General features: G+C 37.5%; 3 protein-coding genes across 3 annotated transcripts in view; all 3 read right to left on the bottom strand.

Moving 5' to 3' along the window:
• LOC139137925 (nucleobindin-2-like) overlaps positions 1 to 24,454 on the bottom strand; it is a 608,701-nt gene that overhangs the window by 539,510 nt on the left and 44,737 nt on the right. The window lies entirely within an intron of this gene.
• LOC139144944 (phospholipase A1 VesT1.02-like) lies at positions 5,192 to 6,241 on the bottom strand. Its single transcript, XM_070715782.1, has one exon. It carries the CDS (start codon positions 6,239 to 6,241, stop codon positions 5,192 to 5,194), a length of 1,050 nt encoding a protein of 349 aa, XP_070571883.1.
• On the bottom strand, positions 12,556 to 13,933 carry LOC139139458 (phospholipase A1-like). The gene has a single exon (XM_070708406.1). It carries the CDS (start codon positions 13,906 to 13,908, stop codon positions 12,865 to 12,867), a length of 1,044 nt encoding a protein of 347 aa, XP_070564507.1. The 5' UTR covers positions 13,909 to 13,933; the 3' UTR covers positions 12,556 to 12,864.

Below are 24,454 nucleotides of genomic sequence, written 5' to 3'. Positions count from 1 at the left end.
ATAATGTTTCCCTGCCCGGACAAATGTGCAGACAAGTATTGTTCATCATGGAAAAGGAGGCTTATCCGTACTCAATGTCAGAATAGTTTTTGGCGCTGACTTTTTGCGTGACCTCAGCATGTTTTGCATATTTTGGCAACCATAATAAGATACGATTAAAAAGATATAAAATCAAGACAAGCCTTTTCATATTTAGCAACTTATTTTTTCAATTTTATGCGTCCTTTTGACAAGTCAGCACAGAAAAGAATAATAGTGTGAGAGAGGTAACGTATTTCGAAATACATCCTGGTATTGGTGTGTCTATATGTCAGTCAATTGATTAATATTCAAATTAAACTTCACTGAGACACAAAATGTAGTAGCATTATTATTTAAATGTAAGTTTCCTTAAGACCAATAAACGTGTTTCATCTCTGTCACATGCACATCATCCGTATTCTGATATTATGTATCTTTAATAATAATAATAATCTTTAATAATAATCTGTATTACCCTTAATCATATTAATATTACAATTCAGTATGAATGTACATCTGAGTTATGCTGTGATCTAGGTATATTTATTGCACTAATTGCACATTACGAAATTGAATAGATTTTGAGAAGGTTTTGAAAGCTTTAGCTGGATTTTCAAAATAATGGGAGGTGGTCAAAACGACACAATTGTTCGTGGCATTATGAAAGTTAACTAGTTAGGCAGACTCAATACAACTTACTGAAATCACACAGTATTGAATATGAAATAGTAGTTTGTCACAGGCAATGAAAACATCATATTTTTAGGCCTGATATATTTTACACATGCACTTCAAATAGCTATTGATGGTCTCTTCTTTAGTATCATTCACAAGACGCCAATGAGTAAAAAGGAAGACATGTGTCCGTAATAATTAATTCAAAATCAGGACGTATGGTGCAATTTTTGACACATTGAAAATGAACATTAATATTAAAAATGTTATATATGTTTCATTACACCTGCAAATATCCATTGACATATGCTACCCTTCAATCATATAACATGTTCCATACATTGCATTGGCCTATATGTCGACTGTCCAAAAAATATCGTCAGAAATGTTAAAACCTTCTTGTTCTCCACTTTTGAGCAATCCCCCCTTGTGGCTTTCGATTTTTTTGAGTGACCCCCCTCAGATTCCTCCGACCTCCCAGGCCAAAAATAATAACGGCTCCCTTAGGAAAAATTCACTCAATATTTCACGACACTTGTAATTCAAAATGGCCGCCATTCCTTTGTTATCTCTACGGGGAAAAATTCCCTATTTTCATAAAACTTGGTCAGTGAAAACTGTATTTACCCTTTAAATTAACCCCACAAGTGGTAGTCCAAAAGAATTGTAAAACTTGAGATATCGAAAATCTGTCCCCCGAGGCACATTCTACCTCAGTATTCCTTTAAACTGCAAGAAGCACTTTCTTCAAAGCATCGCGCAGTTTGTCTCACCAGAATTTCAATTTCAATCGTTTTGCATCGTAAGATTTTGCAATTTTTTTAATGATCATAGGGGAGAAATACTCAGCGCTAGAGTATAACATGACATAGACCGTCGTGTTTTCTTTTCATGTTGCTCAATATCAAGCCCCAATTCTCGCAAGGGAGTTTCACAGCGTTTGACGCCATATGTCAAATACTAAATCGAACGATGTTTACATTTAGTATGGAATACCAAGTTGGTAATGAAATGACTGAAAACTGAGACATGAATCCAATATTTCCAATATTAACATTGACAACAGCTTATTCAAAAGATTAAAGATGGCATTTATGCTTGTGGTTAATGTAACAAGTCATCGATGATGACACAGTCCCCACTTATTCATGGGTACTTTGATGACCAGTCATCAGAGAGGATAGAGTCCTGTTCAAAAATGGGTCTATGTATGATTAAAATTCTGCAATACAGATGGGGCAAGAAATACATATGCGCATACTAATGAGGTACAAGATGTGACATCTTGAGGTCTAATATCATATCAGAATTGGAGGGTATAGAACTTGTGGTTACTGAGTTATGCATATATATGTATAATCAAGGTCAAATGGTCATATGGTCACGTGACATTTTGAAAAAAATTGTATTGCTAATTAATCCCTATATGCCAAAAATCAGACCTCTAGCTCTATTCCCTTGCCCAGAATTAGATGTGTGCATAATTAATGAGGTAAAGCGTGTGTTGTCATAAGGTCTCCCACCCTACTAAATATAAAGGACATAGCACTTGTGGTTACGTATTTATCGACATAAACGTATATTTCAGGTCAACGGTCATCGAGGTCACATGACATTTGGTCAAAAAATTTCTATCCTATAGTTATCCCTATATACCAAAAATCAGACATCCAGCTCTATGGGTTTGCTCAGAATTAGATATATGCATAATTAATGAGGTACAGTATGAAGCATCATAAGGTCTCCCATCATACCATATATGAAGGGTGTAGCACTTGTGGTTACTGAGTTATGGACAAATATGTATACTTGAGGTCAAAGTTCACCGACATCATGTGACGTTTTGTCAAAAAAATTGTGTTGCTAAGTTATCGCTATATACCAAAAATCAGACCTCTAGCTCTATTGACTCGCTCAAAATTAGATATGCGCATAATTAATGAGGTACAATATGTGGCGTCATAAGGTGTCCTATCATACCATATATGAAGGGTGTAGCACTTGTGGTTACTGAGTTATGGACAAATATGTATATTTAAGGTCAAAGGTCACCGAGGTCACGTGACATTTTGTCAAAAAAATTGTATTGCTAAGTTATCCCTATATACCAAAAATCAGACCTCTAGCTCTATTGGCTCGCTCAAAATTAGATATGTGCATAAATAATGAGGTACAATATGTGGCGTCATAAGCTGTCCCATCATACCATATATGAAGGGTGTACCACTTGTGGTTCCTGAGTTATGGAAAAATATGTATATTTGAGGTCAAAGGTCACCAAGGTCACATGACATTTTGTCAAAAAAAATGTGTTGCTAAGTTATCCCTACATACCAAAATCAGACCTCTAGCTCTATTGGCTCGCTCAAAATTAGATATGCGCATATTAATTAATGAGGTACAATATGTGGCGTCATAAGCTGTCCCATCATACCATATATGAAGGGTGTAGCACTTGTGGTTACTGAGTTATGGACAAATATATATATTTGAGGTCAAAGGTCACCAAGGTCACGTGACATTTTGTCAAAATATCTGAGATATCTGCGTGAACGGATGGACTCACGGATGGACTAACGGACTGACATGACCCAATCTATAAGCCCCCTGGACTTCATCCGTGGGGACTAAAAACTGTGTCACTGCATCCTTTTTGCAATATGAATACGATGAGAAACTAAATTTTTATTTTTCTTGGCCTTATACATGGGAGTCTATGGACTGCCTTATACATGGGAGTCTATGGACTGCCTTATACATGGGAGTCTATGGAGACTGCCTTATACATGGGAGTCTATGGACTGCCTTATACATGGGAGTCTATGGAAACTGCCTTATACATGGGAGTCTATGGAGGTGAAAACTAAAAAGTCCTCTAACACGGCCAAATTTGATCGCATTGTGAAACAAATTGACGTGCATCTGTATGGGGTAGGGTACTATCCTTGTGCAAAGTTTGAAAGAAATTGACCTGGGCATGTCTGAGATATCTGCGTGAACGGACGGACGGACGAACGCACGCACGGACGCACGCACGCACGGACGCACACACGCACGGACATGACCAAACCTATTAGTCCCCCCGGACGGTGTCCGTGGGGACTAATTAAAGCGTTCGACAGTAACGGTTCGACATAGTCATCGGCTGACGAATTGCTTAATCTTCAATGCAACCAACGTTTGAATATAAATGGAGTCTTTCTAAACATCCTCCTATTGCCGCACCATAACTCATGTAATTCATGGTAATAAATGACAACACCCTACACTTCCTCATGTTAATGAGTTTATAATATTTGTAACATTTATCATGTGACATACTCTATTGTGAATGATCATTCTCACTATGTTGGTAAGCATGTGGTGTAGCTGGCTTGCAGCGTATTTGAAAGGTTATATCTGATTGGTCGATTGCCGCTATTCACAGCAACTTGGGGAGTTTATTTGTATTATTCAATTATGACGGTAAGATTCTGCAAACCAATGACATAACAGCTTTCAAATCGCTGCAAGTCTGTCCAAGGGGTGTTGTAATCAAAACAGCTAGAGAAAGGGTAAGCGATCCAAGATGGTATGCTGTAATTGGCACAGGCTGTCGGAAAAGCGAGCTACTGTTTCAATTGTTGCCGTTAAAGGATTTTTTTGAACCTTATTTTTCATTTCTCTGTGGTTGACATATATAGCAAATAAAATCAAGATGACAGTAAAATGTTTACCATGATACCTGTTGAACTCAGGGTGCTTCTATTGAATTTTGCAATGGAATGTCCCGTGAAGAACATTATGCTGTTCACATTGCAGGATATTACAAACTAAAACATCAATGTATGTTTTCCACGGCTTCAAAACTTACTGCTTCTGCTAATTCACAAAAGTATGACAAAACTTTAATTACTTCCTTTTCTTTGAAGTTACCTAACGAAAGCTCTTGATTGCATTGCTTCACATTACTTTACTTTAAAACAGAACTATCTATCATAAATGAAACAATGTTATGAAAGAATTGCCAAGTATATTGCAGCAACAAAAATGTCAAACATTTATTTGAGATGTATAACCGTCAATCAGACAAATGTTTGTGGTCCAGGCAACACTGATAGACCCCATTAAGTGACTGTGCATAGCCATTGTATACGATCAGTTTAAATGTGAGTGAAGGGGCTACCAACAGATCGTTTCAATTGGTCATCTTTTGCCTTGGTGTTGGAGAAAGGAAATCAGTTGAAAAGTATATTCCGTAGATGAAATGGAAAAATATTCAAGCAAAATCGATTAATGTCACTTTTGTCTCACAAAATATTGCCTTCTGAAAGCAAGAGAAAATATTACACACAACTAAAACTTAATAACATCATTCTATGTAATAAAAGCAAGTCATCACTTTCCCTTGGTGGCTTGCTTGTGCTGAAAGTTTGTGCAATTGATTTGTTTGGATATATTTCCAGTGTAAGGTACGGGAGACCTTCTATCGTGTGATTTTTTCATACGTAGAATTTTACTTAGTTTTCACATATTTAAAGGGTACATCTTTAGCCGCGATAGAAATAAAATAGAGTCCGCTAGAACTCTCCTTACAGTGGTATCCCATCTCAGCCGCAGAGCGCCCTCTCTTGGTTTTCTTGACTGGTGCGTTGCAGCTTGGTACTCCATCCAGAACCAGGTTGGTTGTAAATTTACCAGGATGTCGTATACTGTAAATATAATAGTCAAGCACACGAGAATGGCTGCCACCAAGGGTGTGTTCACAACCATCCTGACCGCAGCCATAATTAGGGTAAAAGTCTACCGTACCAAGTGGCTTTAGGGTACCAAAATGATTGAGAGGAATGCTATGGCCCTCGAAGTAGCCACATGTATGAATGACATCTACCATATTTGCGTCAGATCTTTTTAACATTCTGTCTACGTGTTTGTCCTCGAAATCGGGACCGGCAGGATCAAGACCTGTTATTCTTGAAAATACACGACTATCCCGACCGGCTCTTCCAAGCACATGTGCACCAAGGCTATGGCCGACACCTCTAATTTGTATTTGTGGATGTCGGTGCTTGATGACTGCCGATATCTCTCCCAACCAAGCACCAACTGTTTGAGTTGTGGCTGCCGCCCGCCTGTAGGGAGATAGCGTGTCTGTCTGAAAGATCGTGCTCACGGTGTCGACCACTCTTTGGAGAGGCAATTTCGGTTGCAAGTACGTTAACGGGTTTTGCCAAGGTATGCCCTTGAATATAAGGCTTACCCAGTCCAAAGCCGCTCCTTCTTGCCATCCAACGAGCACAACTGCCTGACTAGGATCCTGTCTCAGCATTTCAGCCTGGGCGTCTTGCATCCACGATGTGTCGCTGCCACTGTTGAAACCATGGACAAGGAAAGTCAGTTTCCTTACCGTCAGTAATCCGTCTCTCTCCATTCGATTCACCGTATCAGAGATATTAACGGTGAAATTGTACACAAACTTTCGGGATCCATGGGTTCCAATCTTGGCCTCCATCCGAGGTTTTACATCTGAAATCGGGATTGGCGACTCTTCCCATACACCAGCCATTTTTGTCTCCTTCACTGTAGGGTCTACAGCCGAAGTGATTCAAGTAAAGGCTGAACGCTGATGATTGTGGCAGCCCCCTTACTAAACTAAAGAAGTGATTTATGCCTCCCTATTGATGAATAAACATTAGTTCCCTTGTGAATGACTGTACTTAGGCAAACAATTCAATATTTCAGGTTTCGAAATCTCAATTCTCAACGCGTAAACAAGTTAGGCCATAGTCGTCAGTAGATTATACATTCTCAGGACAGAGGTGCCTTAGAGTGAGCATAGAAAATCCAGAACTCATTGTGTCGCCCCCTTTTCACCAAAATTTGCCATTATTCCTCGCCATTATTCTTTTTCTTACGCTTACACATGTGATAAAGAGTTTGCTCAATATTTTTTTTTTGCAATCAAATCATCTTTTGTCTACAATGTCGTGAATAGCGTGCTATTTTGGGCAAGCAGGGGACTTGTATAGCATACTGTAGACTGTACGTATGACTCTAAAACTGCTTTAGTGGAACTTCAATTGAGAATAATTATTTCGTGACGATTCCTAAAATCGTTGACTATCGAGGCCAAACCACTATTTCGCAAAATTCTCATCCGGCATATGATCAGAATGAATCGGATAGTTATTGATTAACAAATGCCGTCGCTCGTGTGGCATGCATATTGACAGCTTGTTTGTACTTCACATCTGGTCATCACTGTTTGTTGACACCCACGGCAGCACTACCATAGTAAGGCTGTGCACGAGTGTACTGCGGTCTTGACCAAATTTTCGCCCCACGCAGATTTTTGACAAACGAAATATTAATAGAAAGTAGATCTTTGACCAGTGATTCTTCCTCCAGCACGATTTTGACACATGATTTCGTAAACAATGATGACTTCTGATGCAATTATTTTTTATTAATTGGACCTAATATGGACGTTTACTTCCGATTAAACGGAAAATTGTAGAGTTTGTGCTTCTGTGCAGTTCGAACCGTTGCAGAATACACCTGCATGTACGCGATTCAAGACTGGATTTAATACATTTTATATGTAGACAATCATTTACAAAGTATTTGCATGCCTAGATATTTTGTGCGACTTCTTAAGGCTTTTAATATGCATAGCCGGACTCAAGATGTACATTTGTTCGAGGAAAAAACCAAAACCGAAGGTAAATTGCATGGTAACCATCACTTGTCCTGCTAAAGGCCCATTACCTGTATCATTTTGCATCTTTTTGATCAGATGGTTTAAAAACATTAATTATGTGAAACGGCTCACAGGACGTCCTTTTAAACATCGACGCCGAATGCACAGTTCAGATTTTAACAAGAAAACAATTTTCGAGTCGCAACTCAAATACGGTCGTTTCATATATACGAGCACTAAGCGCCTGAATCGACTAAAGCCATCACCAACGATTGATAGTGACATTTTCAAAGACTATAAGACTATTCCTTAATAACGAGAATTCAAAAGCTTTGTCTAAAGATGGGATGGTATTTTTTTGTAAACAAAATGCAAAAAAGATGCGGCTTTAAATCTAAAGTTAGTTTACAGGAATGATGTGTATGTCCACGCAAGGAATGTAATATTGTGATATTGTATCTTTAAAGCATTTCTGTCTTTACTATGTAATAAAAAATAGGCGCCAGACAAATCAACCAGTTCCTGTTGCACTGCCAAAGAATATCTGCCGCGAACAAATCGAAAGAGAATTGAAACTCAAGTTGAGCTTATCTCATTGTCAACATTTTATCCACATTCCTGACCGTAAACCTACCACGCAACAGTAACTGCCAGTACTAAGAGATAAGTCCCTTCACAACCGTGGTCGCCTTAAAAACTGTAAAATTTATATATTTCTTTGTTGGTCGTAAAATTGTTGCCACCGGATGTAAATGAAAGGAAAAGAAAGATTGACTGAGGATGACTCACAACAATCCTTTTTAAATATTTTCTAACTCGACGTTTTAGTGACGAAACTGTCGACATTGCAGTGCGTTGCACATATTTGAATTTGACTCGCCATTATTCCTTTAAAACGACCCAGTTCAGATTCAGTGAACACAGACGGCAGGGAAAGGCTGCAACACATGTTGTGGAGAGTCGTGTCAAAGTTTTGTAATATATATATATATATATATATATATATATATATATATATATATATATATATATATATATCTATATTTCAATCTTCGACAATGTGTAACCGTACTCTCTATGCCCAAGTTCAGAGGTTGCCATAAAGCCATTATGGTGATAACCGGGAGGGCACATTGTATACATTTTGTGTATATTTCGCTCAATGCTTTGCAGTTAGAGCACTCTGAGATTGTTGGGCAGCCTCTTGCGTAATATAAGTGGCGTTCACTGTTGGCACTATGCTTCGCTCATGGTAAATGTTGCCGTTCGAGCACTCTGGTGAGTCCATATTTCAATCTTCGACAATGTGTAACCGTACTCTCTATGCCCAAGTTCAAAGGTTACCATAAAGCCATTATGGTGATAACCGGGAGAGCACTCTTTGTGTTTTAAATGTAGGGTCTTTTAAAACCATCCTCCAACAAATCTCACTTTACCGTGTGTACATTTATCAGTCTGTTGTGTTACAGCATATAGGTGGTACTTCAAGCTCTTGTCTCACTACAGTTCACTGTTCATAATAAACTAACATTTTATTGATGAAATCAACACAGATCACATTGCTGCCTGAGTAAATGTTTGTCAAACGATAAAATGGGTCAAATGGAAAAACGGAAATAGTTATTCTTCGATATGGATGACAAATATTTGCTTACATTGTGACCTGTACCAACCATCCGTTAAACACAGTACAATTCTTATTGTGAACTTTATATCTATACTGTCTGACATGGTTTCTTGTTAGCGTATTAAATTCCTTTTCAAGAGTTAAAACATTTATGCTAATCCTTGACGCTATAATAAAATTCCAGAAGTATCACAGATAACCAACAAAATGGCTACCTAATTTGAAAAATATGGGTTGACACACCCTACTATGAACTTTAAATAGAACGGGTTGACACATGCCTGACATGTTAAATCCCTACACAATGGCCGTCTGGGCCACATTGGATCACATCATCAATACATGTAACAACGTTTAACAGAAGCGACATGTGTCACGTTAATCGCCCAATGAATTGTTGTAAGAAATGGACACATGGCGGCCATATTAGTGACATTGCAAGAAATTTATAATTGTGACTTCTTTACCGACATATTATCTGTTTGCCAACCTTGCATGAAAATGGTGAGGACATGGCTGAGTAGTGGCTTAGGCATGTAAAAATATAAACAGAATAAATTTCTTGTGACCATATTGGATTTTATCATAAAAAGACATACTGACAATAGATTCCCCGCGAGACAAAATAAAATAAATATGTGCTTTTCCGGTATAAACGTATTCTAACCTATAAAAAACCCTCCGACCCTAAACGTTTTTTCTCATGATTTAGCCGAATTTTGCTGTTTGTAACACTGGACCTGCCGTATTTCCATAGGTCTTGTTAACGGAAACATTAGTGTTTCCTTACGCCAAGACTACTGTATTATATGCAGCAGTTCGCTTTCATTGGCTTCACTGTCAATCAAGACATCAACGACACCAAATCTATTCAGTTCCCACTTTTAGTGAAGTACATTATTTCGATTAAGCCCAATCAATCTTTAGTAAGACGTCGAAGACACGCACATGCACACGAACAGACGGGCAGACATAGTCATCACAACATTTATAATGAATGAACACTGGAGCTAAAATGTCTTTTTCTAAGGTGTAGATGGATATATTTTATCAGCGGCATCTGTGGTCAAATTTGTGATAGAATGTGCCCAAACCAGTGACTTTTGTTCGGCAATCTTGCATTTGTGAATGGACGTTGCAATGAATGGTAATATTGTCAAAAGCAATCCTTACAGTGTTAGAAGCATTTCTGTTAAGGTCCCTTGGTGAAGCCATACTTGTGCACGCCAATCTTGCGTAGGAGTTTATGTTGTCGGTCACGTATCGAGAACACGAGCGTCAGTATTTGATCTGACAACTTGGGTTTTCCCTACAAACAATCAGGAATCGAGATCGGTGAGAAAAGGACACCTAGCTTTCATGGGCAACCTTTGGGTCAATCCTTTGTTTGCAAACACACACACGACACAGAGGCCATGCTATAAGCCACCATTGAGACATTGCGGAAACTGAGCGGCGTCGAATTATTAAGATAAATAATTTTAAAATGGTTTTATGTTGTACGTGTCTACCCGCTTCGTCTTGGAACAGACACACATAAATGCATGAGTTCTCCTGTTGCATCAGATGGGCGTAATGACAATGGTTTTGAACATCAAAACAACGATATCGGGTCCCTATTTTTATATTAAAATACGAGGCTTCTGATAAGAACGCCAAGTAAATCGCTTAAAACAATTAGAGTCTATGCCTACACTAATCAGTGTCAACTGAGTGGTGTCTGGAAAATCAACAAGTGTTACAGTTCATAAATTCGGTTGCAAAAGATTAGCCTTTACCATGCATATGCACATTCAAAACAAGCAAACAGAAACTACTACTCGGTTATCACATACTACACTGACAAGTAAATTACCAGCCTTAATACCACCGAGTTATCACCGTGATGCAAATTGATCAGTGATATAATTTTATTGTGGGTCAAAAACTGATTCTGTTGGTAAAAAGGTTGTTTCACATAGTGAGATTCATTGCATGGAGATATATTATGGTGAGTGATTTGTGTGTGCTTGACTCTGTTAGAGAGAGATGTGCGATTTGTCTTTGTATAGTATAGTATAGTATATAGTACAGTATAGTATAGTGTAGTGTAGCCTCGGTACGTTTTCAACAAATATGGACCCAACGGCGAAGTCGTTAAAAACCTTTCAGTACGGTAGAAGGAAGTGATCCCTCCGGAGATATCAGATTTTTAAATCTCGATTCCTCTTTCATTATTTCTAAAATTGTGCTGTCCGAGGCTAAGCCGGTTCCTTTTTATAATCCTCACTTAGCAAATTTTTACCATTTCTCACCTTTCAGCCTGTAGAATAATGCAAAATTACACAAACGGCACAACTCTTGCTGCCTTAAGTAGCTTTTGTCTAGTGCTGGGGGGAGGGCAAACAACATGATATCGAAATGCATTGTGGGTAGAAGTCGACATGTGAGAGTTGTAGCTAGTAATCTCATAAATAATTTGAACACTAATATAATGGCTTTCATGGCCTGTGTGTTTGTGAAATAAGCTAAATTCATTTTCTTGATATCATTTAAGGCATTTCTAGCATGAAATTATTGTATAACCTAAAACTTTACGTTTTCTTCTGTAATCACGTTTTTTTCCTTGTAGAAATCCGCCATATTGCAATTGTGGTCTACTGTCTAAGTCGTTCATTACTCACTCAGGAGGCAAAATCGTATTTAACGTACCGGAAATTGGACTATGAATGAGCCAATCATTGCGATCGACCTATCTTCTGTTTACCAGGGCGCAAAATAATACCCCCAACAGGATATGTCTTTCGCCGACCCTGTTCTATTTGTGGCTTATGGCCACTGATCGACTACAGACATTTTGCTACACTTTTTGATACAACTTGTGACTTGGTTCAAGTCGGTGAATTAAAAAAATCATTTAAAATAGTTTCCCTTGTGTCTCTCCTATTTCGTAAAAACCTATTCGAATTTGGAAGCCCATGCGAGGTTTTCCCAGCCATTGAATGCATTACCTTTGAGTCTGCGCAGTGTAGTGAGTTAGTTTCTGCCGGATTCCCGGTGAAACTCCCCTGTATAGCGTTCACCCCACTCATAGCGTCCACTCCACTCACTGATCACGCGCGCGTTTCACATGAAAGCAAAATACAAATCATTGCGTTATTAACTCCACTCAAACATTCACAAATCACAGACTTGAACCAAGTTTGATACAACTTGTGTGTTTCCAACATTATTGTTGATGTACAAGTTCCGTAAAAGGGAACCGTGTCTTTATTCCCTTCGTACAATACGCTGGTGGACTCTGTTTACATTGCCCGTTGCATTTACAAGGAAGGGGAAGGGTTTGGGGAAAACTGATTCGATGCTATAATTGTCAGCTTTACTCCTACCAGTACTTACTCTTGAATACAATTCAATCGACTACAGGCAATCTCAAATATTGAAACGATGTTTATTTTTCAACAGAAAAATCGAAAATTGGTACAAGATACACACCATCAGTAAAGTGCTGTGAATCACAGATTATAGTTATTGCTCGTGAATCTCTAAAGCCTTCGTCAATCCGATACAAAGTAAAAATGTATATGAAAACTATCAAACCTCAGTTTATCTAACTTTATTAGCTGTAATTACATTACAACAACCACTCGTTTATGCACGGACTAAATATATTAAAATATTTGATCTTCTTTGGTTTTGATAAAAATAAACGAGTGTTTATGTCAGCGTTGATAGCCAAGGTTGTATTTAATTGGCTGTTTTCCGAATTTTCTTCCAGAAATTCTTCCTAATTTATATTTTCTAACTTCGAAATGGAGATTTCCTTATATTATTATAAGTGACCCATTTATTCAAGCATTAATTAAACTTTGTCGATTTTACTTTAATGTGTATATTTCATTGGCACCTCGTCTTTTGTTATTGAGATGTAGTACAGTCCACGAGAGCTCTCTTCGCAGTAGTATCCCATCTCTGCTGGCCGACCTCTCTTTGTCTTCTTCACCTGCTTTTCGTATCCAGGAGTTCCATCGAGAACTTGGTTTGCAGTTAAGACACCATGATTCTTTATAGTGTAATTGTAGTAATCCAAGACACGGGAATGACTGCCACCGATGCTGCTACATCCTGGTTGCTCTGTACCGTAGTTAGGGTAGAAGTCCACGTCACCGAGTGGTATCAGCGTTCCGAAGTGATTCACGGGATAAAGAAAAGGCCAGAAACCCTCGTCATATCCATTGGTGTGGATAACATCTACAAACTCTGCGTTGGACTTGGACAACATTTTGTCTCTTGCACCATCTTCAAAATCAGGGCCGGCGGGATCGAGACCTGTTATCCTTGAAAAGGCACCACTAGAACGCCCTGCTTTGCCAAGCAAATGAGCGCCTAGGCTGTGGCCGACACCTTGAATCACAATGGTCGATTGTCTCTCTTTGATCTTCCCGGCTACATCACCTAACCATTTACCAACTGTTTGAGTAGTAGCAGCCGCAGTGTGGTATAAAAACAACCAGTCGATGAACCACTGTTCCCCTTGAATATTTCTCCCTATTTCTTCAAGAAATTTCTTTTTGTTTTGTTCAGTGATAGAACGGGATGAATGGATTTCTTGAAGTCGACGTTCGTAAGATTTGAGTTTGTCCTCGATGGTGAAGATGTGAGCAGCGGCCCCTTTTCTCCAATCGAAGCGCACGACTGTTTGCCCAGGATCCTCTTGTACCATGTAGTTTTGCATGTCTTTCATCCAGGCATCGTCCATATTACCGCAGAAACCATGCACAAGGAAGGTCAGTTTTTGCGTGTTAAGAAACCCTTGGCTCCGCAGCTGTTCCACAATGTCAGAGATGTTTGAGTTGTAGGGAATACTTCCCGATGTGGCTGTGCCTTTCTTGGCTTCCATCGTTGACTTAACGTCAGAGACATCCATCGGCTTGTGTTTGTTGAAATCAGCCATTTCGTTGTAAGTGGTTACGCTTTCAGGCAGCAAGTTTTCGATTTGTCGATGGATCTCGTGTTATATATGTTAGCCGTTGTGACGTCAAAACACGTGTTTTTTTATATTATTAGAGAAGGAAGTGCGTTTTTACAATAAATGTCGCCCTTCGAAGAATTCACGAATATGGGACGAAAATGAAACTGAATCTTCATTCATAAAAGGAAATAATGACGACAGAAGACAAACAATCAAACAATAATTATCAAAAATATTCCACTCTAGTGAGATTCACTGAAACCTGTTACCAAAAGAATGTCACCGGTGAATGGAGACTTTAAACCTAAATAGTGTTTCTGCGTATCTCGTATGGGCATTGCACCGCGCTATGTTTTTCACAGCCGAGAAACTTCGAAACTGGACCAAAGTCTGTTAGTACTAAAGTCAGTCAACTAAAGCCTCGAATTATGTTCATTTTTCCGAACTCATTTACCTGGCGACAGAATTTTGTGAATTTCGATGGTACTGGAGTTTTGTAGGGTCTGATTACAGGAAACACATAAATTATATTTTTATTTAGCCTTATCTGAATTCGCATACACTTACATACCAGGCATTGATGATAGACGACCAAAGTGGAGACAGAAGTACCGTTGATCGTTCAACAATCATCATACAATTTAAGAAATACATGGACTGTGTATCAATAAAAAGGATATATATATATGTAGTGTAACATATACAATGTTGGTTAGCGTCTCGTATTGAAACACATGATGTTCATTACGAGTCAGAACCACACCATACTGCCGTTTGGCAAGGGGAGCGAGTTAAAAGCGAGAGATTGGGTCGCTAGAGTTTCAAACCATGGTGACATCGAACATCCGATTCCATAGAAAACAGATTCTATCCCGCTAACAATCGCCTGTAAAACAAATGTTTTTTTGAGTCTATAAACGTGCATAAAGTGAATTTAACAGTTCTAGAAATGGTAAAATAAGTTAGGGGAACACTGGCCATCAACTGTCAAGTATGCTTCTCGCCCTTTTGTGCACAAAGAACCGATTAGATTCGACTGCATAACCTTAGCTTATACTGATTTTGTCACCTTCAACACTAAGCCATTCAAATATTTACTGTAATAGATTAATCTCTACAAGCGTGAACAGCTTACAGTTATAATATAGAAAGAACCAGAAATTCATTTTTTACCAGAAATTCATTTAATTTTTTGGTTTACACTTAAACCATCATTACTATAAAGAAGATGCAACGGTTTTCCTCCTTTTCAACTTTATCAGCACCATAAATGTCTTTCATGTCAACTGATGCTACTACATCTTGCGATCAATAAATATCAGTACATTTCACACTTTATATAAAATTTATTTGTATTTTGTCTATTAAGTTTATATTTCTTGGTGGTGGATATTTATTCTGTTGTCGTAATTTGCCCTTAAACTGAACCTTTCATGGTAACAACATCTTGCTAATGAGCAGAATTACCAATGAAGCCTTTTCGAAATGGAAATTGATACCAAAGGAACACAATGTGTGATAATCACAATTAATATTTTGGCGTTTTTTGAAGCAAGATCCTTTTCTCATTTTAAATCCCAATGTTTTGACATTTCTTTCTTTACTGTGAAATAAACAAGATTATCTCCAGACAAATATTTCCGGTATATATCACCCCTGAACAAACGAAACAAAATCGAAGTAAATCAAAGTTATCTCTTTCTGAAAACCTCAGCCACTTTTCTTTGTGTTATCTTAATATGAATAATGGCTGCCAGAGTTTCAGAAATAGTCTTCCATATGACAACAACGGGAACATTCGATTTCGTTCGACGAAATCGAATGAAATAGTTGCGAGTGTTGAAATTAAAGACAAAGTGTAAGAGTGAATGAGGATGACGTAAAAAACTTGCTTAAGGAAATTGTAAACTTTAAATTTTGATGACAAAACACAGGACAACACTAGCATATGGCATAAATTTGCATAAATATGACTCGAGTACACCCTTAAGGTAGTATGCACCTCGAAAGTGAAAGATTTCAACTTTTCCTCAAACGTTCCTAAATGAAACTTTCAAACATTCTCTCAGGGATCGCCGTGCACAGTTTGGTACTAGAACAACAAATTATATATCATTTACCAAAATTTGAAATTCAAAATGCCCAACATCCCTGTGTTAACTCCATGAGGGAAAATAAAATTTTCAAGTTTAGAAAAACTAGGACGGTATGATTTTTTCTAACTCGGCGAGCTTTAAAATGAGACACCCCAACGAGTGGTATATCAGAAAAGAATCATAAAAGTTCGAGAGTCCAAATATCTGTCCCTGAGGCGTGTTGTATCATTACCTCACACATTACCTCACAGCAAAGTATTAGACATAATTATCATACAAAACAACACCCTTAGTCCTTTAAAAAACTCTGAGAAGCTTACGTCAAACCTATGGCGTGGATCTATTTGACCCAAGACAACGTAAGTCTGTAACAGAACTTGTGGTGAGTTAAGGCGAAACTATGTAGATACAATTTATGATCGGCAATAGGCCACGTGATTTGTTTTCAAAATTTGAATATTTTCATAAGTTATCCTCTGCCTCTGCCTCACTCTTCTCTTTCTTATTTTTCTGTCGGTAACATTTTTTAGTTTGTGCTGTGCTATTTATGTTCATCCTAAAATAGTCATTCAGGTGCACTTAATTCACTGAAATTCACTCCTCACGATAAGCTCTGCCTAGCTTAACACTGCTATTTAAGCAAACCTTTGTCAAGCAATGTTAAAACAGCATAAACAGCAATTTTTCATTACGGCTGACAATATTTGCTAACAAAACTCCAACGTTTTGACATTTTTTGACTTGATCAAAGTTGACAAAACCTGCTGTACACTTTGAAGATGCTATGATTTAAGACAATGATATTGTATAAATGAAAGACGTTTGAATAATTTCTATGACAGCAAATTAGTTGTATATATATATATATATATATATATATATATATATAATATTAATGCTGACAAATCTAGTTTGAGTTGGTTTCAAAATGTCGCCACCAAAACAATTCTAATTTTAATTTAACACTACCTAGAAAAAATAATGGTCAGTCCAAACAAATGAGAGTGTAGAAATACGAATCCTTTTGTTTTGACTGTCCGCGTGAAGATTGCAGGATGCATGAAACTTCTTTCGTGCAATTCAGTAATATATATGTGTTTTCCTACTAAAGCCGAATTTTACAACTTTCATTTGATTATATGACATATGCCTTGCACTGACATGATAAGATTTAAATTCTCTAATTCGCGTAGTTTGCGATACTTAATTTGTAATACCGTTACGTTATCTTCTTTATGTTCGAAAGATTCTATAAATTTCAACGTATATGGAAGTACGAAATCATTACCAGCTCTGAACAGTTTTAATCATATTCTTCTAGTTTTGATTAAATTCTCAAAGGAAAACATATATCGATCAATATATCATCTTTTTGCGTTGTTATCGTTTCGAGAGTCGTCATCTTCTGCAATATATAACCAGCAATCAAACAGCAACATATGTTGATACAAGCAATGTCAAACATGACGCTATATCAGAAAGGATTGTGAGCAGATACTGTAAAAGCCCTGGCGTTGATAGTCGATCTAGAACTAAATGTGAGAGTTATAGCAGAAATGTTTCCTTCACACTGGAGGAAAGCTATGTCCGGCTTGCTTTGCTCAAAAGGAACACACGGACAAAATTTTATTTGAACGATTTAATGTTTTGCCGGTCAAGTATTGAGCTGTTTGGCTCTTTGAATTTAGTGGTAGAGCGTGGACGTCGAAACTGGAAACAAAAATCAGGAAGCCCAATGGCGCCCTCTTGAGGCAGTGAGACAATAATGTCTTACCATAAGATGTACATTTTGAAATTAATAAATTAATCAAACTGTAACAATATGTTACAAGAGAGTTCCAAAAGCTGCGAGTACATAGCCTTTACTCGACGGAAAAAAAATCACTTCTCCAAAAATGGCGGGATTCAAAATCTTTGCGTATTCATTGAATTTGAATAAGGAAGCCGTCATTATTTATGGCCTGGGGGGGTCGGAGGAATCTGAGGGGGGGGGTCACTCAAAAAATCGAAAGCTACAAGGGGGGGGGGGTTGCTCAAAAGTGGAGAACAAGAAAGGGGGGGCTACTCAATTTTGTTGACATGTATTGAAGCATTTAGTGGAGTTACGAATTAATACAACAATAATAGTAAAGATATGTATATTCATACCCGGTATTTGTGTACACACACACACATACACACATAATATATATATATATATATATATATATATATATATATATATATATATATATATATATATATATATATATATATATATAATCATAATACAGGTGGTTTCAAGTAGAAACTAAAATCTCATTACACTATGTGTTTCACGTTATTGTGATCTTCAGACGAGAATGATCAGCGATTCGACGTGGCAAGCCGTATGTTAGAGGCTAGTACTGAGTACATTTTTCAGTATTTCCTGATTAAAGATTGATATACTTGCCTGATCATTAATGAGAAACGTCTGCTTTCTATATTCTACATTGTATAGGTTACCGATAGGGGAAAATGTGTAAAGCAAGCTTATTCTGATGCTATAAAGTTTAAAACCAGTTGAATGCCTTGACAACAAACCCATCTTTTATTGCAGGAAAATAATAATAAATAATAAATGTGAATAAATGTATGTCTGTCGCTATTTTTTCGGTTTCAAAAAATATAGTTGAAATCAGTGAACTGAAATATAAGTTTTGGAATACTGTCTCAGATTTATTTTCCTTTGAGTTTTTTATACGAAAAAAATACTCCTCAAGTGCCACCAAATAACACCATTTTAATCCTGACCTCCCCCCGCGACCGCTTTGCGGTCTCTTGTGGTGCTTTTGCACCACATCTTCCCCCTCTTGAAAAAAATCCTACAGAATAACTGCATGTCACCAGAGCACTGGATACAGACCTGTACATCAGCCCCTGTCACAGCAATGGAACCTCCTTCCAACAAAGACCTATACCACAGGGTTTAATAAGGGTCTGTACAGGGCCTGTCGCAGCAGCAATCCATTTTACTGTATAGATATTTAACTTTCCCAATTTTTTTTTTTTTTTTTGTGGGGGGGGGGGTTTCACTCAAATTTTATGTGGCAGAGGGGGGGGGTTACTCAAACACGTCATGGTTGGCAGGGGGGGTTACTCGAAATTTTGGAGTTTCGAAAGCAATTCCTCCGACCCCCCCCCCCAGGCCGTAAATAATGACGGCTCCCTAAGAAGTGTCCCGATATTCCTTACAATGAATATTTTCTGCATAAACTGTAAAATTTTACATGGTCCAGACGCAATTTGTCACGGTGGTGATGTGTAGGGGGGCTTGTTTGTCTTACCTTTGAATACACTGATGATATCGAAAACGATGTCATATTCCATGTGACTAATGACTTTCACGTATAAGAAGATAGAGGGCAGGCTTGCCAAAGAGTTCCTCACATTGAAAAACGGCCATTTTAAAAGCGTGCATGGCAGTTAAGTAGGGGGCAACACAGCTCTTAGTAGGGAGAGTCAAGAGAAGTATTTCATGTGATCATGTTTTCCTGCACTGGTAATAGACTCTGTGGTAATAAGTCGTCAAACAAGGCGAAACTTTAGCCAGGAGTTTGCTGGGACGAATTGAAATGTTTCTAAGTAAGTGATATTTTGCAGTTAGTATGAAATGATAAGTGTTCTTAAACCACTTGCACACTATAATCTCGTGAGAAAGTGTCAAACCATACGCCGTAAGTGTAATATGCTTATGGTTCTCATATTGGGGAATAGCGCCACGATGCAGAGAACTGGAGAAGGTTTCAGCTTGTTGCTCTCTCGTTACGCTCAATGTGGAACTTGTGATAATAAAGACCTATCTGTGACTGTTGCCCATATTGGATTGGAACGTAAACAAGTAGCATTACTATGGCATAAAGTCGTTTATGCCATTATCGTTTAACCAAGTTGAACAGACTTAAGTATGTCATGTACTGGCTCTTGAAATATCAAAATTCAACTAATTCTCCAAGAAACTGGTGCAGGCATGTTTGAGTAGTGGCTCTTGACATAAAAAAATTAGAACGCCAGATATGAGCCAAAAATGTCCCAGCCATCATTACGGAAGAGACTTGCTGTAATTACCGTATTGACCGTATTGTGATTAATGATATCGCCCTTCCGATTTTCACTTGTCTGCATTTCAAACACTATCGCATTGATTCGTATCAATTCCTTGACACAAAATGTTACGAAAATTACTAAAAATGGTTCAAGATGAGGCTGTGAGGCTGAAATGTTCACATAAGAAAGCAGGTCATACTACCGACAACTTTCTCCTGATAATCCATGCAATCCAAAATCGTTAGCAATGTCGATTTTCTTTAGGTCAACTTTTCATTAATTGGAAGAAATGCTGCATGAATGGTCACTATCGATGAGAGACTGTTAAAATTAGATCCCATAAAATGCTCGATTTCAAAGTTCCTGGGCAAAATTTAACGAAAATTTGGAAAGCTCCATTTACCTGAACCGTTGCCCAGTCAGCCTGATGTTGCTCCGAAGAGCAATCCACGACCCACTTGCAACGATTGAACTTGGCAAAAGCATGATAAACACCAACGAAAGAACGGCTAATGGCTTTGAATTTGATATTCCTTTTTATCTTTCCATGTATGCAAGCCTTTTTTATTATAATTAAACTACCGAAAATTAACTTTGCCCTGAAAAGATGTTAAAAAACGTACTCCTAATAATACGCAGGTTCTGCTACAAGTACTGACCAGTATGATACTGAGTTTGTTTTTATATAGACACACTTCACATTTACAACAGTGGATTGTGGTTAAAAATTGACATTATGTTTACGAAATATATCATATTGACAGAAAATATATAGGCAATTAAGAAAACAAAAATTGTATGAAATTCCGGCAGTTCAAAAAAAAACTGAAATAAGCAGATTTCCGTTTGATTTGTTTGAGATCATCTGATTTATCGCTCAGTTTTACAAAATGGTTTCTTTCTTTAGAGGTCAAAACAGCACAAGTATGTAGTTTACATATACTTTCAGTTATTCTCAGCGACCTGAATTATTTAGACGCGGTCACTTTGGCAAAAATAAAAAACAGTCATTTCAACAACAACAAAAAAACAAACAAAAAAAAACGCGGGAAGCACGTTTGCCACTACCGACTTTTAGAGAGTCGCCAGCATTACAGAACAGCATGATAAACAATTTCGCTAGCCAAAGGTGTTTGGTCAGGTAGGGACTCTCCCTCGGGAGACTATGGTACGCCGACGTAACCTAGCCATGCGGGCCGGATGATGCGTGATTGACGGTCAAATGGTTGACCTGCACATTACGACTGTTGTTTTCACTGTATTATTAGGGACTGGACACAAATTACAGGGGGGGTGGGCCGGTGTTTTTGGGGGGGTGGGTCGCCATTTTTCGCGCAAGCATTTTTGAAGGGTCATAAAATTTTGTGCAAGCCTATGGGGGAGGGTCACCTTTTTCATGCATCAAAGCTGAAATTGCATGTGCACGTTATGGAATACTGAAAAAAGAAAAAATACCTCCTGGCACTTTCATTTCTGCCATTACCATTTTCGGCGCGCCCTTCGGGCGCAAATTTCAGGTATAATAAACAATGTATTGATGATCCAAGTAGCCACATTGATTTAAGTTGTCATGATTTCTACTTATTCAACACTATTGTGCATAACTGTCCCCTATAATGACTCTTTCAATAACAATTTGGGAGATTACTTATTTGACATCATTCTCCCATTGACAATACATTGGGTATAGGTCGGTGTCAAACGTTCATGTCGCTGTATGTACATTTTTTAATTTTTTGAGGACATTGACAGAATACAAACTGTTCAGAATAGTGCATAGTGTCATCAATAACAACTGGAAGCTTCAGGTCGAACAACTTTTGAATAACAATTTAGGATCAGATAACCTATGAGTTATTTGTAGTTTCCTCATAGCCTACAATGTATAGTGAATCAACATTTTGGTGAAATTCCAAAATCAAATTTCTTGCACAACCATTGACTTGAAACCACTCTAGTCTAATCATGAATATTAATACTTATAATTAGGTGTACATAAATGCACAGGTTTACCAAGTTTTGTATTGGAAAAAAATTATTCATAGTTTCATCATAGACTGCCATGTATAGTGAATGGACATTTCAATGAAATTCCAAAATCAAATTTCTTGCACACCCATTGACTTGAAACTACTCTAGTCTAATCATGAACATTAATACCAATAATCAAGTGTACATAAATGCACAGATTTTCCTATTTTTGTATTGGAAAAAAATTATTCATAGTTTCATCATATACTGCCATGTATAGTAAATCGACATTTAAGTGATATGCCAAAATCAAATTTCTTGCACAACCATTGACTTGAAACCACTCTAGTCTAATCATGAATATTAATACTAATAATTAGGTGTACATAAATGCACAGGTTTACCAAGTTTTGTATTGGAAAAAAATTATTCATAGTTTCAACATAGACTGCCATGTATAGTGAATCAACATTTCGGTGAAATTCCAAAATCAAATTTCTTGCACACACATGGACTTGTAACCACTCTAGTCTGATCAAGAACATAAATATCAATAATCAAGCATACATAAATACACAGATTTGCCAAGTTTTGTATTTAAAAAAAAAATATTCATAGTTTCTTCATAGACTACAATGTATAATGGATCCACATTTCATGCGAAATTCCAAAAACAAAGTTATTGTACACAGATGCACGTGTTACCACCCTCTTCTAATCAAGCACAATTATGTCAATTATTCAGGGTCATATATACACAAATAGTGCATATTTTTAATTCTGAAAATTTTTTTTTACAGTTTTGTCATAGACTCCCATGTATAGTGGATCAACATTTTATACGAAATTCCAAAAACAAAGTTATTGTACACAGATGCACATTTTACCACCCTCTTCTAATCAAGCACAATTATGTCAATTATTCAGGGTCCATATATGCACAAATAGTGCAAATTTTTAATTCTGAAAATTTTTTGACAGTTTTGTCATAGACTCCCATGTATAGTTTTGTCATAGACTCCCATGTATAGTGGATCAACATTTTGACAGAAATTCCAAAATCAAATATCTTGTTCACATGTGCACTTGTAAACAACCCATGCTAATCAAGTATATCTATATCAGTTACTAAACATCTGTATATGAACAGATATAGCTAGTTTTATACTGGAAAATACACGTTCGTAGTTTTCTTATAGTCGACTACATGTATAGTGAATCAACATTATCGATAAAATCTAAAAATTACATTTTTTGTACAGGCATGCACTTTTTACCTGCCACTTCAAGCAAAGTACATTTACATGAATAACACACATATGATTTTATATCGGCCACATTTTGCCTTCCTTTCGGGAGGGCGACTTAAAAAGTATAGCAAGTCAGAAGGGGGTCTTTAACACATTGCGGGTTTTTTTGGGGGGTATTGAGTAATAGGGGAGGGTCACTTATTTTCATGCACGGATAAGGGGGAGGGTCACTAATTTTTGTGCATGAACTTTTGAAGGGTCACTATTTTTTACGCAGCGGTTTTTTGAAAAACACCGGCCCACCCCCCCTGTAATTTATGTCCAGTCCCTTATGTATGTTAGATGACCAGGCAACCTTAAAATAGTGAATACATTGGTGTGTTAATAACATGCCAGTAAACTTATTATTCAAGGTTAATTATGTCGAGACATATGAGATGGTATTCCGTATCTGAATATGACAATATAGTGCACATTTCGTGTTACAGCTTTGTGACATGCACGTTATTCATATATTTTGATCTTATGTGGCTTCGTTGATCCATAGAATGGTCGACATTGGTACTAGGAAAATGGTGTCGTAATTATGAAAAGTTCGGTTAGGGTAATTGTATGTATTTGTCACAGGTTTTATAAGGCGGAGGGAGGCATCATGGGCCAGTGGCTAGAGCAGTGGACGCACGATCACAGGATGGTGAGTTCGAGCCCCGGCATGGCCATGGTGTTGTGTCCTTGAGCAAGGCACTTTATTCATCATTGCTTCTCCCCACCCAGGAGTGATGGGTACCTGGTAGGACAGTGGTTGTTATGTGTGCGTTTAGCTCTGCTGCGCTTATTGGCTGCACATGTGAGCTGTTGTTTGCTCCCCAGGGAGTTGAGTGGTATCATATTAGGTCCAGTAACCAGGGGTAATAATAATTGTAAAGCGCCTTGAGCACATGTACTTGTGGATATGTGTTCTGTTCTTGATGTGTTTTTATCTACCTATATATATATATATATATATATATATATATATATATATATATATATATATATATATATATATATATATATATATATATATATCAAAACTTAAAAAAGCAAATCCCCTCATCACCAATTTCAGCAAATAAT

This window comes from Ptychodera flava, chromosome 1, assembly GCF_041260155.1.
Source record: "Ptychodera flava strain L36383 chromosome 1, AS_Pfla_20210202, whole genome shotgun sequence".
Taxonomy (NCBI): domain Eukaryota; kingdom Metazoa; phylum Hemichordata; class Enteropneusta; family Ptychoderidae; genus Ptychodera; species Ptychodera flava.
The sequence above is the reverse complement of the archived record's forward strand: the minus strand, read 5'-3'. Positions and strand labels throughout refer to the sequence as shown.

Coding starts and splice junctions, on each gene's coding strand:
- LOC139139458 (XM_070708406.1), bottom strand. CDS start 13,908: ATGGATGTCTCTGACGTTAAGTCAACGATGGAAGCCAAGAAAGGCACA.
- LOC139144944 (XM_070715782.1), bottom strand. CDS start 6,241: ATGGCTGGTGTATGGGAAGAGTCGCCAATCCCGATTTCAGATGTAAAA.